The 17,691-nt window shown below is 33.7% G+C and overlaps 1 protein-coding gene across 14 annotated transcripts in view; it reads left to right on the top strand.

Annotated features, from left to right (window-relative positions):
- Pcdh9 (protocadherin 9) overlaps positions 1 to 17,691 on the top strand; it is an 898,173-nt gene that overhangs the window by 330,350 nt on the left and 550,132 nt on the right. For 8 of the 14 annotated variants that reach the window (XM_017599712.3, XM_017599710.3, XM_039093368.2 and 5 more), the window contains one exon: positions 2,272 to 2,373. The exons of the other annotated variants lie outside the window; for them this stretch is intronic. In XM_017599712.3, the coding sequence (XP_017455201.1) occupies positions 2,272 to 2,373 (102 nt within the window). The remainder of the gene's footprint in view (positions 1 to 2,271; positions 2,374 to 17,691) is intronic. 14 annotated transcript variants of the gene reach the window in all.

Below are 17,691 nucleotides of genomic sequence, written 5' to 3'. Positions count from 1 at the left end.
GATAGACCAATGGAATAGAATTGAAGACCCAGAAATGAACCCACACACCTATGGTCACTTGATTTTTGACAAAGGAGCCAAAACCATCCAATGGAAAAAAGATAGTATTTTCAGCAAATGGTGCTGGTTCAACTGGAGGGCAACATGTAGAAGAATGCAGATCGATCCATGCTTATCACCCTGTACAAAGCTTAAGTCCAAGTGGATCAAGGACCTCCACATCAAACCAGACACACTCAAACTAATAGAAGAAAAACTAGGGAAGCATCTGGAACACATGGGCACTGGAAAAAATTTCCTGAACAAAACACCAATGGCTTATGCTCTAAGATCAAGAATCGACAAATGGGATCTCATAAAACTGCAAAGCTTCTGTAAGGCAAAGGACACTGTGGTTAGGACAAAACGGCAACCAACAGATTGGGAAAAGATCTTTACCAATCCTACAACAGATAGAGGCCTTATTTCCAAAATATACAAAGCTAATCATCTTTTATACTGAGTTTGGTTCTGCAACTTGCCATTACTGATTCTACTGTTGAATTCAATGTACTTCTGTTCATCTTCAAATTAGTCTCCATATTCTTTATATGTAATTTGCTATAACTTCTCATGATTTGGCAAAATACATGTCTTCAATACAGTCAGTGTAGTTTCTTATACTTTGAATGCAAGCTAAAGTAATCGCTCTAATCTATACATCTCTCAAGGCTCTGGAGTCATGTGAGAAGAAATACGATTAACTGAGAAATCTCCTCCAGACAATAAGTCTTTGAGCAAATCATTGGGAATACGTTTCCATACTCTCTAAATCTTGGGAGAACATGCACATAGTAAATGACTTTCTAAACAAGCAGAGCATTGTGGGTTAATGTCGTAACTCAGCATCGTCTCCTGAAAGTTCCTAACTCAGGAACTTCAATGTCTGTCTACAGTGTGAGTTCTGAATTAACTGATGTAAACCAGAACTAGGTCATTGGTGCTTTGTAAAGGGTCTCAAAATTATCTAACACATTACCAATGTAAGAACTGAGTGAGGCACAGAGATTTACGGAATGCTTCTTTGGGGAAAAACTACATAATTCATGAGACGTTTAAAGTAGATTAATCATGAATATATGCAGGAAGGCTAGGTATAGAAACTGATTAAAATGTCCAAGATGATTACAGTTTATCAAAACATGTTTAAAGATATATTTTGTGTTTATTGTTTTACAAAACAAAAGAAGCTTTTGTAAAGAAAGATCTTCAGAGTTAAGGATGAAGTTGTTCAGTCCATTTTAGGAACATTCAATGAATTGATTTGGATAAGATGGCATTTTAGGTATTACACATAAAATTTAGTTATCTGGGTTCTCAACAGAAATTAAACTATCAGTTAGTATTTGTTTCAATTACTCATACAACTCTCATAGGGTTAAGGTCTGAAAAAAACATATATATCATAAACATAAATGTCATTTGTGAAATAGTTTTTCTATATTAAAAGATTTATCATATGACTAATTGTGTTTAAAGTCTTTCTTATTGTCATATAGATATTTCTCTTTACAACAAAGTCAAATTAGATAATTGTTATCTGCAAGAGTCATAGAAATATTTTTTTTCTTTTTTTTCGGAGCTGGGGACTGAACCCAGGGCCTTGCGCTCGCTAGGCAAGCGCTCTACCGCTGAGCTAAATCCCCAACCCCAGAAATATTTTTAAAGACAAGAAATATTTTGATCTGAAGGTGAATGATGAGTCTTTCCCAGTGGTTGATGATGTCTTTTATTAAATTAAAGACTATAAAAGTTTTAATGCTAGGCTTTACAAATGGCTGAATGGCAATATTCACAGGTAGCCTTGCCCTAAGAAGAAACTTGAAAGGAGAACAAAGGAAAGAACCAGAAATGAATGATGTCTTCTTTTTACGTGAACAGCTCTTGTGAGGAAGGTGGAAAGCAGTCATCTTAAACATTGTTTTTGTGAAAAGCTTATATAATTTAATATTTGAAGTTCTATAAATTAATCGATTTATGAGAGTATTGCAGGTTATTGTTTAAATAACACCTTCTTCGGTAGAAAATCTGAAGTAACACATTTAAATCACTACATACTAATACTATACGCACATTACCGCTTTGCCATATATCTATGCATGCTATCTGAGTCTAGATCCTCCTTAGTTAAAAGTCAGTTCCATCCATAGGCTCACAGCAAACAGCTTTGTCTCTCAATGGACACTTGACATGTAGAGTAGTTTGTCACAATTATTTGGTAATCTCTTTCAGTGTAACTCACACAGCAAAAATGACCTTATTCCTGTCACACATCAGAAATGCCCCAGCTCTACCGGTTTCCACATTCGAGAGAATGAAGAAAGTCATTCTGAGGTATGATTACATCTGTAGCGTCACTATTAGTATGGGATACTGTCATCTTCTCTAGATTTTGAATATGCTGTACTGACTATTCCAGACGTTTTGGGGTTTCTGATTTCCGTTTATGATGGGATTTTTCTACTAGTGTTTTAATATAGCTAAAAGTAAATAGAGAAATATATTCATGACTCATAACCCCCATTTATAATAGTATGAATTTACCATGCTTATAACAAACACTGAATATAAATTTCATTTTTATCTATTTTTTGAAAAAATAATGAATGACATTATTTTGGAGTTTAGGAGAAATATGCTATTTCTAGATTCATTTTTTTTATTATTTGAACACAAGAATATGCATGTGAATTCACCAAGAGTTATATTTTTCAAACACTGGTACCAAAGATAATCTTACTCAAGATATGCTAGTTAAACTGTGAGAAATTTTAATAATTACTTCTTTACAAAACTATATTTCCCCAAATTTGACTAATTAACCTGTATGATTAGAATTAATATTTTAAAAACCCTTGTTTTTAAAATGTTATTTGTCCAACGTAAAATTTAGAAACTCCACTTACTGACGTTTATGTAATATTAGGAAATATAACACATTATGCCTTATGGTGGCCATAGTTAGAAAGGTTTTCTTCTAATTCTTCTAATTTCTTTAATTCTGCTTTTTGTTTATTTTTGTTTTGTTTTGGTGTGTATCTGTGTGTGTGTGTGTGTATGTGTGTATGTGTGTGTGTTTAAAGAAACACATATTATTTATCATGGTAACCATTTTAAGGATCTTAAAAATTTCAAAAATTTAACCAAAATATAATTACACATTTCTTCTCCCAACTACCCCAATACCAACACAGGTACCTCACAAGTATAGGCTTTGTTTTCTAATTATATACATACAAACACACACACATTATTTTTCAAAAATGTTATGTATTCTCAAGTTGATGTATAATAGAAAAAATCATGTTGTACTAGTTAAATTTTATTTTGAGAAATATTTTATATTTCACTTACTTCCTGCAGCTGTAGAGATCATGGATAATATATTTATAAATGTGATTGTTTCTAGTTTAATTCGTCACACGTGGATATTTTTTAATCAGTTCCTTAAATTATGAAAAGATGTACACAGTTGTTGCAAATTTTTCGCAAACAGTTTGATCATTACCCTGAAAAGAAATATATCATTCTAACATCATATGTTGATAACAAAATGCAATACCTAAATGATTAATTGAGGTTATAAAGTGTTAAAGTAATATTTATGTTTTATTAGCCTCCAATTCTCTTTAACACATTTTTCTTTTTACATTTTGTGGAAGCCTAAATATTTAGAAACTTCTACCTCAACAAAAATATATTGTAATGTGATTGTGTGTGTGTGTGTGTGTGTGTGTGTGTGTGTGTGTGTGTGTGTGTGTGTGTTTGGATTTCTCTGAGTCTAACTCACTTGAAACTTTCAAGAGTAAGCATGTCTGATGACTGCTTTTGTTTCCATGATCACTATATATGTTTTAAATAACCAATATTATCTGATCCCTCTCTACTTATTAACAATAATAACATAATATCCACTATGATAGGGAAATTTTTCAATCATAAAGATGTAAATAAGTAAAAAGATTGCATATTAAGAAAATTATAAAAGAAAAGAAATTACACTTTTCTTTCAAATATCTGATAATTGAACTTTTATAACATTTAACTCATGTTTTTTAATAATAAACCAATAAATCTTGTATAATTCCATGATGGTTTTTTACTAGAGAAATTGTTTGCTGAAGACTTATCTTTTTAGAGATTTTGTGATATAAAAAATAATTTTACTCTTAGATGTGTTGTAGACATAGTAGATAAGAGGTTTTTTGTTTCTAGACAAGGAAAAATTATACATAGTTATGATATTGATGTTTATCATTAATTCAATAATCAAAGCATTGGAAATATAACTTTACTTTGATATTAGAAGACAAAGACGTAAACAATTTTTGGAAAAGCTTTATCTCACACTTTTTCATTTGACCTTTATTGCTCAAAACTAGCTATAATGTGAACAATTTTGAGCACAGTCATTTCAAGATCTTTTCAGTTGATTCTATGATGCTAAATACCGATAAAATCAACAGTGTATGTATGCTTTCATAGTTTATGCCCTGTAACAAGGCTGTCCCTAGCACATTATACATATATTCTTTCATCATTTCTATATCATAATTTTGTAATAAATTACCATTAATTACCCAGAAAGTGACATGTACACGTTAGTCCTAAAACTTACATATCATCCTATTAAATCAGAATATTTATTTCATACCACAAATTGGATGGCATTGGCCTAAAGAATAGAAGACATAAATTTGTGTGGATAGAAAGATATGAGTATCTTGCAGTAGTTGAAGGAAAATGTGTGATTTTAATTAAAATGCATTGTACATAATTATCAAAGAATTAATAATGATATATAAAATTGTAGTTTATCTAATTCCTTAAATGCATATTTGATTAAAAACAAAAGTTTAAAGTCTGATATTTCTTAGGAAACATGAAACCAAAGTATATATATTGAGAATTCTGGAAAGATATCTGGGTGATACACATTCAGTTTAATAATTCATTACATATAGATCAATTAATAAAGTGGTTCATTTTAATAATCAGTTCCTGAAAAGTAATTAATGAAGTGTTTATAATTTTTAAAATCTTAAAAGAAAAGATGACTATAACATACAACATAATTCTCTACAATATTATATTTATTTATAATAATATAAAATCTTATAAGTGTACATTCCAAATATTAAATTTTCAGAATTATTATTTTCTTTATTTACATTAATAAAATTGAAAAGAAATATTCTGATGTAATAGGATGATATGTAACTTATAGGACTAACTTGTTCATGTCACGTTCTGGGTAATTAGTGGTAATTAATCTAAATTTAATTATTAAATTTATATTCTGGTATTTGATACAAAGTAAAACCAAGAAGGTTATAGCCAGATTTATGAAATATCATTCTTAACCCATCACGTCTTACATAAAGATAATTATTGCTTACTTATAAAGAAATGTTAATATCAGGTGTTAAGATATTTTAGTCCCAGACACTACTATAAATATTTTCTACTCATTACATTAATTCTTCTATTCTATCACTGAATATAAAACATGTTATAATCGCATGCGTTGCTGACTTAAAACTGTAGTCAATTAAACTCTGATAAATGTTTATTTACAATTTTGAATATTCATCTTTAATTCAGGTATGTGAGAAAAAGGATATTTGGGGTGTCGTTGAAATGTCGATTGATTATTTATTTATTTATTTATTTATTTATTTATTTTTACACTCCAGATTTTATTCTCCTCCCGGTCTACCCTCTGATTGTTCCACATCCGGTACTTCCTTCTCACACCTTCCTGCCCCCCCAACCCCCAACCAGACCTGTAATCTCCCTGGGGCCTCCAGTCTCTTGAGGATTAGGTGCATTTTCTCTGACTGAACCCAGACCTGAGAGTCTTTTGCTGTGTATGTGTTGAGGGCCTCATATCAGCTGGTGTACGCTGCCTGGTTGGTGATCCAGTGTCTGAGCGATCTCGGGGTCCAGGTTAATTGAGACTGCTGGTCCTCCTACAGGGCTGGCCTCCTCAACCTCCAGCAGCTTTTCCCTAATTCAACCATGTTGATTTTTAATTCTTACTACAATTCCATTCACTTTGTAGAAGGAAAAATTGAGACCATGATATGAGGTAATTTGTTTATAGTTACAAATTGTTAAATTGAGCAAAACACAATCGTGTCCATATTCGGAAACTATACAATTATCTGTTGGGAAATGCTTGAATACAAACAATGCAAAGAAAAGCTTCACAGAATGTCTTACTTCCCATGGGCAAATATTACATTTTGACACAACTAAATGATTTCATTTTCATAACCTGAGGAAAGAACGGATAGGCTAGACTAACCTAAGTCGTGGTACTAGAAAATGGTAGCATAAAATTTGCTTGTGTCCTAGGATTTGATGTCTTGGAGTAATATAATCATTGCACCTTAAAAGTGCATAAAAGTAGTTTTCCAAGCAAATGTCAAAAAAAATCCATACTTGAAATTCTTTCTTAAATTAGAGTTCAAATGAGGTGCAGAATTAAAACTGTCATGTTAAAGTTCTTTGTTTTCACCTATTCCTACCATACTCTCTGTCACAGCAGCTACTAAGCACTGCAGTGGTTAAAATAGAAACGCAGAAATGGAAGAGTATGCATTACTTTATACCATTTATGCCTATCACCTTTCTAAACATCTTTGATCTATAAATTTAGCTGCCATTTCTTTTCTCTGATACCTCATTTCCCAGAGCCATGAAACTGCACAGGATACAGACAGATAGAGCTTTCAGATTTCCTATTCTTCGGTTGGCAGGGAAATGTCTTATAGTTATTGGAATTCACACAAACACACACACGCACGCACATGCAAACACACGCACACACACAGGCACGCATTCAGACATGGGAATTCCTATCAGTATGACTATTTCTTCACTATTACTGTCTATTAAACTTTACCTAATATTCTTACAGAATGGTCTACTATTCAATACATGGGATTTCTCAGCTAAGATTTTCTCTGTAGGGATAAAACCTTAGCATGAATGTTATTTGGAAATTTTAGCTTTAAGAGTTTGTAAGACTGGTGTAAGGGCTTATAGATCAGTGTGAATTTTAGCTGCCAGACCCTGGAAATGTGGCAGTTATTACAAGTGTGAAACTCATAGGTGCAGATGGTTGGATGAGATATTCTAGGGTGGGCAACTGCAGCAAATTAACACAGCAGAGACAAAACATTTTGATAGGGGGAAATGTTGACCTTTTATTGAAATTCATAACACGGATCTTTTTGGTGGATTTATAAATAAATAGGAATTATTGACACTTTTGAGAAGTTACCAATTTTGTAAAATATTGTGATAGAAACATTTCATAGAGTAAATTAATGTGTTGTACAGTGAGTTAGAGGAACATTAGGAAGAAAAGTGGACTATATTAAAAGTGCTACTTAAAATGTATGTCATATACTTTTAAATACTTAATTTTGCAGAAGTGATGTAATGTGCAAAGTATAATTTTCCCTAATTTAAAATATTCTACAGGTACACCCTTGTGCCTAGGTCACAAGCAAACAGCACAGAGATGCTCACAGAATCTTGTAATAGAGCAAGTGTCATAAATTAAAGCATTAGTCACTTGTGCTTTCAAATGTTTAAAAAAAAAGTAAGGTAAACTCCAGAACTCTAGTCACCTATATTCTCTGGATTTGTTTCGAATTCCAGACTGCTTATAAAAATGCACAAACAGAAATAGAGTTCAGCATGTCTCTCTTTGTTTTCTCTTATGGTATATAAATACATTTATTAACTGTAAATATCCCTTTTTGTATTTTTTTATCCATGGAAAAGATGTTGAGTTATTTCTTTGGAAGATGCAGAATAAATTATCCATCATCTCCTTTTTGTTCTTTCCTACAATCACGCTCTCAACAAATGATGATTTAATTATTCCCTTTCATTCTTTTGCTTCTTCTTGACTTTTTCACTTCTGATTAATTTAGGAGGAATACTAGATATGGAACGTTATAGTTATACCACAGTAAGGAGTAGACAGTTTGCTGTATGTGAGATATTACAGCACAAGAAGTAGTCAGCTGTGTGCTTCTGTGTAAGCAGTGTTGAAAGGTTAGTTGCTCAAGATGCAAAATAAAACCAAAGCAGAAATTTTAGCACAGTAGGTAGAGAATACGTTGTTTTTATTCTTCTTTTAGAGAAAATACACTGATTTCAGATAAGATCTCTATCATGACTTATATTACAAAACTTCAGTCTGGTTAAAAATGCACAACAGACCACTATCGGACTATTTGTAGTTAATATTACATAAATGTATGTAAAATTTACCTGTATATTATTAATAGAAGCACAAAACATTTAGTTATAAAGTTACATGACGACCTTATTTGTTATCAATGTGAATTTAGGATAATCGACATAACAAAGTCTAAAACATGTAACTGGAAATTTATGTATTGGAGTGCATGCATACATTTCTGCAAACAGATTTGGCTGGTTGAGGAATTGAATAATTTTGTATCTACTATGTGTCTGTTATATAGTTACATCTTTGTCTATTGCAATATCTGTTATATCTGATTATTAATAGTGCCTTGTAAAAGGGAATATACAATAGTATTTTTTCAGTGCTCAATAAGAGTTCGTGAAATATTTTGTAGCTTTAGGAATTTATTCAATAGAATTTTATGAGGTTTTCTTTTTTTGGGTGATTGCCTTACATTCCACAAACACATTAAGTAAATGGACATTTTGATTTCCCATGAGTTCAGTATTTTCCCAATTATTCAAGTCTGTATAGATTGGCCATCACCTTCTCTCACTTTCTATTCAACACATTTTGCCATTTCTTGCTTCGCCACAGAGTGAGTGGGCTTGGTAGTATTTTTAGGAAGAGCAATATTTGACAGATCTCCTGATGGTGTCAGCAGTGGTCGCAGCCTTGATGGACAGCATCAAACCTTGGGGTGGCCTAGTTCCTGCTAATTAGTTGTTTGAAGTCACTCTGCGTGCCACAGGCAGAGACTTATCAGCCAAAGACATCTTTACCAGTCAAAATGACAGCCGCGATACAGCTGCTCGTGGAGAGATTGGAGTACACAAAGAGCCTTTCAAACAGGTGACAACCACAGTGGCTTTTACTGAAGTATCCTGAAGACGTCATGAAACAACCAAAACAGAATTTAAAAAAAAAAAAGATCTAAACCCACATCTTTCGGGTGAACATAGAAACCACACTTCAAAATGAACATAAATATTACCATACTGTGGGAATGAAATGTAGATCTCGCTGCTTCATGAATACTTATAAATTGAAGGGAGTTGCATGCTGTTGTGATTAATGCAGCCCAAGCATATGGTTTTGGAATTAACTCTGATGTGCAGAGTTTTCAGAAAATCCAATGCAAGTACATTTACAGTGACTGGAAAACTTGCCAGAAACATTTATATTTGAAGACCTGGAGTTTACACAGCCTTAAAGAATGTACTGTGTAGTATCTCAGAGAGGAGTAGAAGTCATCAACCTGTATGTCAGAAGGGTACAGAAATGAGGAGAAAATAGTGGTAATGTGTATTTAAAGAAGGATATGTGCAACAACTTAATAATCAATGACATTCATTTCCATTCATGTGAGGTGTGGACTTCTCTTTGAACACAATTTAAATACATATTCCTAAACAAAGAAAATGAGTTTATTTTCTTATATTTTCCTTGCAGTAGCAGCTTTATTGTATGATCAGATTCAAAATATCCAACAAATGCTTCAATGATATAATTAATACTTTATAAAACAAACATTACACTATTTACATATCAACATATACAGTCATGAAACTGTAATTGTGAAAGCTATTTTAAACTTGAGCTTGGTTTTGGATATTTAAAATAGCTTTCATATGCTTATAAAGTGTATGCGTCCTATTCTGTAGTCACAAGTAATGATTGTTTAAGTTGGCCTAATATATAGTTTAAATGTCATAAGCCCCTAGATAAAATGAGGGTCCCATTATAGTTCATTTACATATTTTCTTTAGGTCTAAAAACTGTGTAGACTCTATATTGTTTTTGTCTATATATGGAAGTGTAAAAGGTGAAGTAGAAAAAAAATTGGAAAGCAGTGTTTTAGGAGTAGGATGAGGAACAGTGATAAGGGAAAGAGTATTAATAAAATAGGAAAGAAAGACCCAAGTGCCTTATATACAATCGATGAAGTTTCATAATAAAATCCTGTTTTTCATGTAACTAAAAACTTCTAGTTATATGTAGAATATTATACTTTTTAATGTTTAGAACACACATTTATGGTAATAAAATAAATACCGGAGCGCTGAAGAAGTGGCAGAGGAACATAACTCTTTAGTAGACCTGAAGCCGTTCCCACATCTGGCAGCTTACAACTGCCTGTAATTCAAGCTTGTGATGATCTAAACTCCCTTCCTACCTCACAAGAAATTTTAATCCATAGACAGAAAATCCATGCATACATAAACAGGCAACACACATAAAACTTAAAAATTAAAGAAATCTTTTTAACGTGCATAATGCAGATCTTGCATTTTAATCTGTATGATAAGATAAAAAATTAGTTTATAATGTGAAAGCTTACAAGTGGGTGTCTAAAATCACTTGAGCTCTTCAAAAATATACCATTTGCTCAAATTATTTTATTTGTTGCTCAGAAAGATATTGGACTTATGCGCAATGTCTACTTGTATCATATTTTTTAAAACAACAGATTAGACATATAATGAATTAATACCCATATGATGAATGAAGCACTTTCTCCTTAAGTATCATTCTAATCTGTAACTCATGATTAGAAGAAGCCTAGAAGATACTTTGGTATCCGTGCAAGATTTTTTTTATTGAACCATGAACATAGCCACATGTAGCCGATGTTTGAGTCTGTTCCAGAAAATTCTCAGATCCACAAGAGGTACTGTGGGTGATATAAGAAGCTGAAAATGGAGCTTCAGTGATGAGGAGAGCCCGTAGCAAAATGAACCTTAAGAACAGATTGATGCTTTTGTTGTAATTATTTAATATACATTCTGAAATAGAATAAATCATGTCCTATAAAACACATTTAATTAGGATGGGGTTAAAATGGGAAGACAGCAAGTGGAGATGAAATATAATAAATTCTATTGCATGCCATGAAGCTAAGAGTCATTTTACTTAATTTTTATCTTAGATATGTTTGTTCTTACGTTCAGATATATTTGCAGTATTTCTCAGTATGGTACTATGGTTCAATTTCTAACGTTGGAGCGCCACTAGGAAAAACAAATAACTCAAACTTAACAATTATAATGTATCAGACACTCTTCAAAAACACTTTGATTATATTAACTGAACTAACAACACCGTGGGATAAAATCTCCTGTGATTCCTGCTCGCAGCTGAAGAAAGATAGAAACCATCGCTTAGCAAATAAATTGTTGAAAAGATTTTTAAAAAATGGCTGTTTGCTGAGCCTAAAATCTATGGAATTTGACAAAGAGGACAGAGAGTCCAGGGTAGATTCTGGTTGCTTGACTTTCAGTATGATTCAGTATTTACTGTTCTTCTTCATCAGTGTCTCTCTCTTTTTAGGCTAAATTCCAATCATGGATCAGAATTTGTTGGCTTGTGTTTTATGGATCATTTGTCTAGTTTGAACGAGGTCACGTATTTCTTTTCTCAGGATTTAGATTTGTAAATTTGTAGTCCAATATTAGGACACACTCCAAGGCACTGGGTTCAATACCGGTACTAGTCTTTAAAAGAGTAAATAAATAAAAAAAACTCTTCTCAGTATCTTCTGTTGATAATTATAAATGCATATGAACACAAAGTACATTAATGAATTTGACCTAAATCTATCCATGTACAGTAGTTGAAGTTAATTTCATATAAAATTATTTGACTACAAGAATATTTAAAGAGGGGCAATTACATACAGTTTATTTTGCCAACCTCTGATCTAAATCAAGAATTATGCCACATGTCAACAAATTTTCTATTATTATAATCAATATTCTTGAAATGTTAATATAATCATTCATTAAGAAGTTCCTTATTCGACTGGAGAGATGGCTCAGTGGTTAAGAGCACTGATTCCTCCTCCAGAAATCCTGAGTTCAATTCTCAGCAACCACATGCTAGCTCACAACCATCTCTAATGGTTGTAAATAAATAAATAAATAAATGTTAAAAAAAAACTTCATTGGAAAATATAGAAAGTTTATTTATGATGTCAGGGAGAGGTATGCATGCATGTGTAGAAAGTCCATCAGCTTATAAAAATAAACTATTTTGTTCAAAATCTTTGACTGTACCATGGTTTGTGCCATGTATTGAATATTCAATCATATACATATTTCTTAATTTTTAATTTTTTCCAAAAAGCAATATTTCTACCCAAAGCAAAAACCAATTAAGAAGCATGTTGGCACATATTTCTAGTCCCAGGAAAAGCAGAAATTTTGTGAGTCAGGAAAACATAGTTAATTAATAGCATACTTTTTCAAACAACAGATAAGAAAGCAAAACTCAAAGTACTTTCTGAAACAAAAGTCTTATACCTTTTGGCAACATTTTGTTATTTTTACCTTTATTTACTTTGTTTAAAGAATTATAGATTCCATCATATGTAAAAACTTTTATTTTTCATTTGCCAAAATTTTAAAAGGTTAAAACAAGAGTCCTTTTTCTAGTTTTTCCCAATTCATATTATATTAAATTTTAATCAAAGTAGCATAATAAATAATTAGACAAATCACTTCATATCATGAAATACTGTAGACACAGTAATAAATTTGGGTGGAAAGACATTTTAGCATTCCGATCAGAGATTGCTCAAAAAGCTAAATTTCTGCGAACCATGGGTATTTAATTAATTTGGAATTGGAATTATATAAATGAATAATTGCATACGTTATGGTATAAAGGTGAAAATCAAGCACAGTTTGTGTGTGGGAAAGAAGATTTAGATAGGCCATGGTGTTAGGAAATATGTGCATAGGCTTGTAGAACAATATGAGGTTAATAGTATCATTGTAATTTCATTAAGTGTATCAACATCTCAGATATTAAAACATATGGAATCATAACATTGAAAAACGCTTAGAGGAAATGCCACAAAGATCACTAAAATGGTGTCACTATGGTTCTATAAGAAGTTACTAGAACAATGTGTTTTCCTCTTATGCTTCCATGTCATCTTTACCCCTGCTTGCTTTCCCCTAAAACCAACCCCAATTCTGCCTATTTCAAACGTTCAACTTGTAAAGGTAATTTTTATTTGCCTGACGTAGTTGCCATCCCTGTGGCTTACTGCTGAATAAGCTCACCCTTTCTAGTTCTTTCTCAGCTCTGGCTGGCTCTTTCAACTCAGCTGCTCTGGCTCAAGTTCTTCTCCAAACTGACTGATTCAATCTGGTGCCTCTCCGCTTCTCACTGAATTGCTCTTCTTGGTCTCAAACTAACTCTGGAAATTTGTTCAAATCTTCTGGCCCCTTCTTATTCTCTGGCTTCAACTGCCTCTGATGTAGGAACTGAATGGAACTGAGCTCAACCTCATTGTACTGACTCTATTCTGCTCCCTGAACAGAGCTGACTCAACTCTTTCTCCCTGCACTCTTCTTAAGTAACTTCTCTTTCCTATGCTCCTGAGAGTTGGGGCAAATCCTACCTCTGATTTACTCTGTTGAATATTTCTCCAAATCATCATTTTGTATGCCTCTCAATTATACATCACTTTCAAACATGGCTGCTTCCTTCTACAAACTAATCTTACCTGCATTGTTTGGGATTAAAGATGTATACTGAATACATGCCTGTATTCTGGCCAGAACAGATATTTTGCTGGACTAAGCTTCTTCTACATCAACTGAAAATTTATTTCAAACTGAAAAAAAACTGTAAGATGTTTAATGATTGCCATATGATTCTCTGAAATGACTTAAATTCTTACTATACCACTAATCAGTAAAATAAAGCAACAGAGACTAAATTAGTACACACATCAGACAAACAAAATATGCTACATATCTTTTTATGAAACATACAAACAGTTTTATTTTTATCTTAGCAAGCTTGATAGAAGAGATGTATACTTTTCCAATTTCCTTCGTTAATGTTAATGTTAATAAATAGTTATTGTTAATTTTTTAGCAATCTATACTACTTCAAATGCCCTTTCCGGAGCTCATATCTGACTAATGTATGTTTGGAACAGAGCATCCATGGAAAATAAGTGGCTACCATAAAAATAATCAAATCCATATTTCTGGATAATTTTGAGCATTTTATAAATATCAGATTTTCATCCTCAAATATCATATGGGCTATAGCACTTCTTTCAAATTAGTGGCTGTTTTGTGTATTGATTTGCAGACCACATTATACAATGGCCTTCTAATTAAGGCCATGAATTTTTTTTTTCTTAGCAGGGTAGAAGAAAGCAAAATCTGTTTTATTTACATGTGTGTGACTGTATGCAGACCTGTATGTCTGTACTTATTTACACGTGAATAGATGCATATTTAATCATGGTTCAAAATGTATCTAAAAAGCAAAATGGTGACGACTTTTGTAGGACTAATACTGATGCAATATTGAGATCGAAGTACAATTCTATGGATTGAGAATAAATCGTGATAGGATACAAGGTAATACTAACACATTGCTACAGACACATACCAAAAAAGAAACAAAAAGCTTTATACTGTATGGTTCACTTCCTTCATAATCCTTTAAAGGCAAGGTAACACAAACAATAATGTCAAGGAGTGGTTGGGGTTGGAATACAGGGAACACACTAACTTCAAAGAATAATGAAGAGAACTGGGGTGAGAAGGTATATAATTTGATTGCAAACGTTCTTGGGAAAGAATGGTGGGTACCATTAGAGTTGAATATGTAAACAAGACAACCAACCAGACCCCACCCAGAGCTCCCGGGGAATAAACCACCATCCCAAAAGAACCCAGGGATGGACCTATGGCTCCATCTGCATATATAGCAGGGGACAGCCTTGTCAGGCATCAATGGGAGGAGACACCCTTGTTCCTGTCACAGCTTGATGCCCCAGTGTAGGGAAATGTCAGCACAGGGAGGCAGTTAGGGGTGGGTGGGTGGGTGAGGAAGCACCCTCATAGAAGCAAGGGCGTGAGGTAGGATAACTGGGTTCTGGAAGGGAAACCGGGAAATGGGATAACATTTAAAGTGTAAACTAAGAAATGCAATTTTTAAAAAAAAAGGAGGAGAAATCATTTCTCTAGAAAAAAACATGAGAAGAACTGTTGGAAACTCTGGATAAAGTCGAAGTAGGAACTTGGCCTGAATTTGCTAATTGACTTTGACTAAAGTTAGCCTCTTGGCCTATCACTAAGACTTGGACATGGAGAAACTCGCTTTGACAAGTATCTCAAAGAGATGGCTTCTGCATTCTTCAGCCGGGTGCCTCCGTGTTGTAAAACTGACAAAAAGCTACCCCCAAGACAGAGACAAACCCAAACACACCAACTTCCACTACACATCTCAAATTAGGAGATCGTTACTCCGCCATCACAATCTTTAATGTTATTTCCCTTTTAAAAGTACGTACAGGGATAGAGTAGTGCTGCGAGTTAAGTCGAGAGTCAAGATGACATCTGACTCAAAATTCAGGAAGGAAGATGTTTCGTTAAGCAGAACAGAATAATACTGATGTCTTAGTCAGGATCTATGACTGTGTGTTTTTCAGCGTCCAGAATTCCGTTGCTAAAAGGGTGAATCTTACTGTATGCAAATCACAATTCAAGAAACCTGACATTTTAAAAGTGTAGCCAGAAAAAATGTCATCGTTGACGTTAGAATGACAGCAATAAAATCAGGATGCCACAGAGAAAAGGGAAAAGCAAGAATATAACCCCATAATAGACACAACTGCTTTTCTTCCATGTATGGAACAAATGGCTTACTTCATTGGAAAATTCATAGTTCACATACCTAGTTATTCCAGGAAGGCCCAAGAATTACAAAATAGAGACTGTATCTTTTATGTTTATAAAATAGTATTCCTTATATATCTGTGCCTAATGATTTCATCAGTAAATAAAGATATGGTGACTCCGAAGGATGTAATGTTTAAAATCAATAAGCAGACGTCTGCAAACTCACTGTCCCTGTTGCTTTGTGCCATGGGATTTTTTTTTTGTCTGACTTCTTTTCAGCAGCAACTGATATACATACTTAGGTGAAAGGCATCACAGCGGGAGTGATCTTTGCTTTACTGAGTTAGCCTTTTTCTCAGGATGCACCAATACATCAGCACAAAGAGAAAAGAACTGTTCTGTATGTTGACTCCTACACTGCTGAATGCTCTATTTAATTCCCCAACCAGGGAGTGTTCATTCTCCTAGTGATAGTCATAGTGACTCGGAGGGCAAAGTCCTCCACTTCAGCACGGAATAAAGGACAAGGGGCTCGAGATACAATGGACCAGAATCTCCAGGGAACACCTAGCTTTACATGTCTTGTTAACAGACTCAACTCCACTCTTCTTCAGTCACTTTATTGAAAACACAACAGGCTCCTTTACCAGCACCTGTAGGCATAAACACTGCAGACCCAATCAATCAATACAGCTATGTCCTTTTGGAGGCTGTCTTTGACCTTGAGAAGTGTGGGCAATGAGTTAGAGGATGGGACAGGAAGGCAGTCTGTGCTAAAGCCCTAAGTTATATTCTACGGCGTGACAATAAAATCAAATCAAATGAGGGGAGCTAGATATATGTTTAGTTTAAATAAACCTGATAACTTCTCTAAGTGCTTCTTGCAGCCTTAGCTGGCCGAAGATGTGCTCAGTCTGCAAAGTAATCATGGCTGTCTCAATAAACCTCAGCCTCTAACAGTTCTTAGCACATTTACTTTCTCAACGCAATGCTACATTACAGCTATCTACTCGATTATGGCCAGAGTTCCTAGCAGTTATTGATAACCGTAGCACAGGCTTTCTATCTCGGCCAGCCCAGGCAGGAGAAAGGCAATCAGAGCAGTGAGCTCTCTAACCTGGATGTGTTTTCTTGAAACTTGAACATGATGACTCAGTTTTACAATGGAGCTTGTGATTCGCACTGTGCGAGAACTTCCCATGTCATTTTTATTTTTAGTTCTTTGGCACAAGTATAGAAAATTATTGTAGGAAAAAAAGTCACAGCTTCTATAAGGAGGAGCTTTGTCTGCTCTTGGGAGATTTATAATGTTGAAGAAAAAAACCCACACAGCTTTCATAGTGCATTTCTCCATGTACAGGGGCAGATAAACATCTGTTTACTGTATAAATGAAACATATTTGCAGGATAGTTTCACTTTAATGTCCCCTTTCCTACCTTCTCCCATTCTTCATGTTTTGCTGCTTTAAAAAACACCCTCTCTTCTCAAGCCAGCCTGCCTTTTCTCTTCAAAATGCTCTTCTGAATTTCATGTGCATTCTCAAAGTGCATGGCTAAGCTAAGTGAGTTGAATATGTAGTGGATGGACCTGACAATTTTGACTGTCTTCTCTCCTGCATCATTTTCACTGTGATGCTCGTGAGTGAAATGATTCAGTGTAACAGCCTGTGGTGTCTGCAAGCTGAATGCAGTAAACCCATGCCATGGTGGGTTTATATGGTAAACTGACTGTTCTAAAAAAAAATAAAGCCCAAAGTATGGGGA

Source organism: Rattus norvegicus, chromosome 15 (assembly GCF_036323735.1).
Source record: "Rattus norvegicus strain BN/NHsdMcwi chromosome 15, GRCr8, whole genome shotgun sequence".
Classification (NCBI taxonomy): domain Eukaryota; kingdom Metazoa; phylum Chordata; class Mammalia; order Rodentia; family Muridae; genus Rattus; species Rattus norvegicus.
The sequence above is the reverse complement of the archived record's forward strand: the minus strand, read 5'-3'. Positions and strand labels throughout refer to the sequence as shown.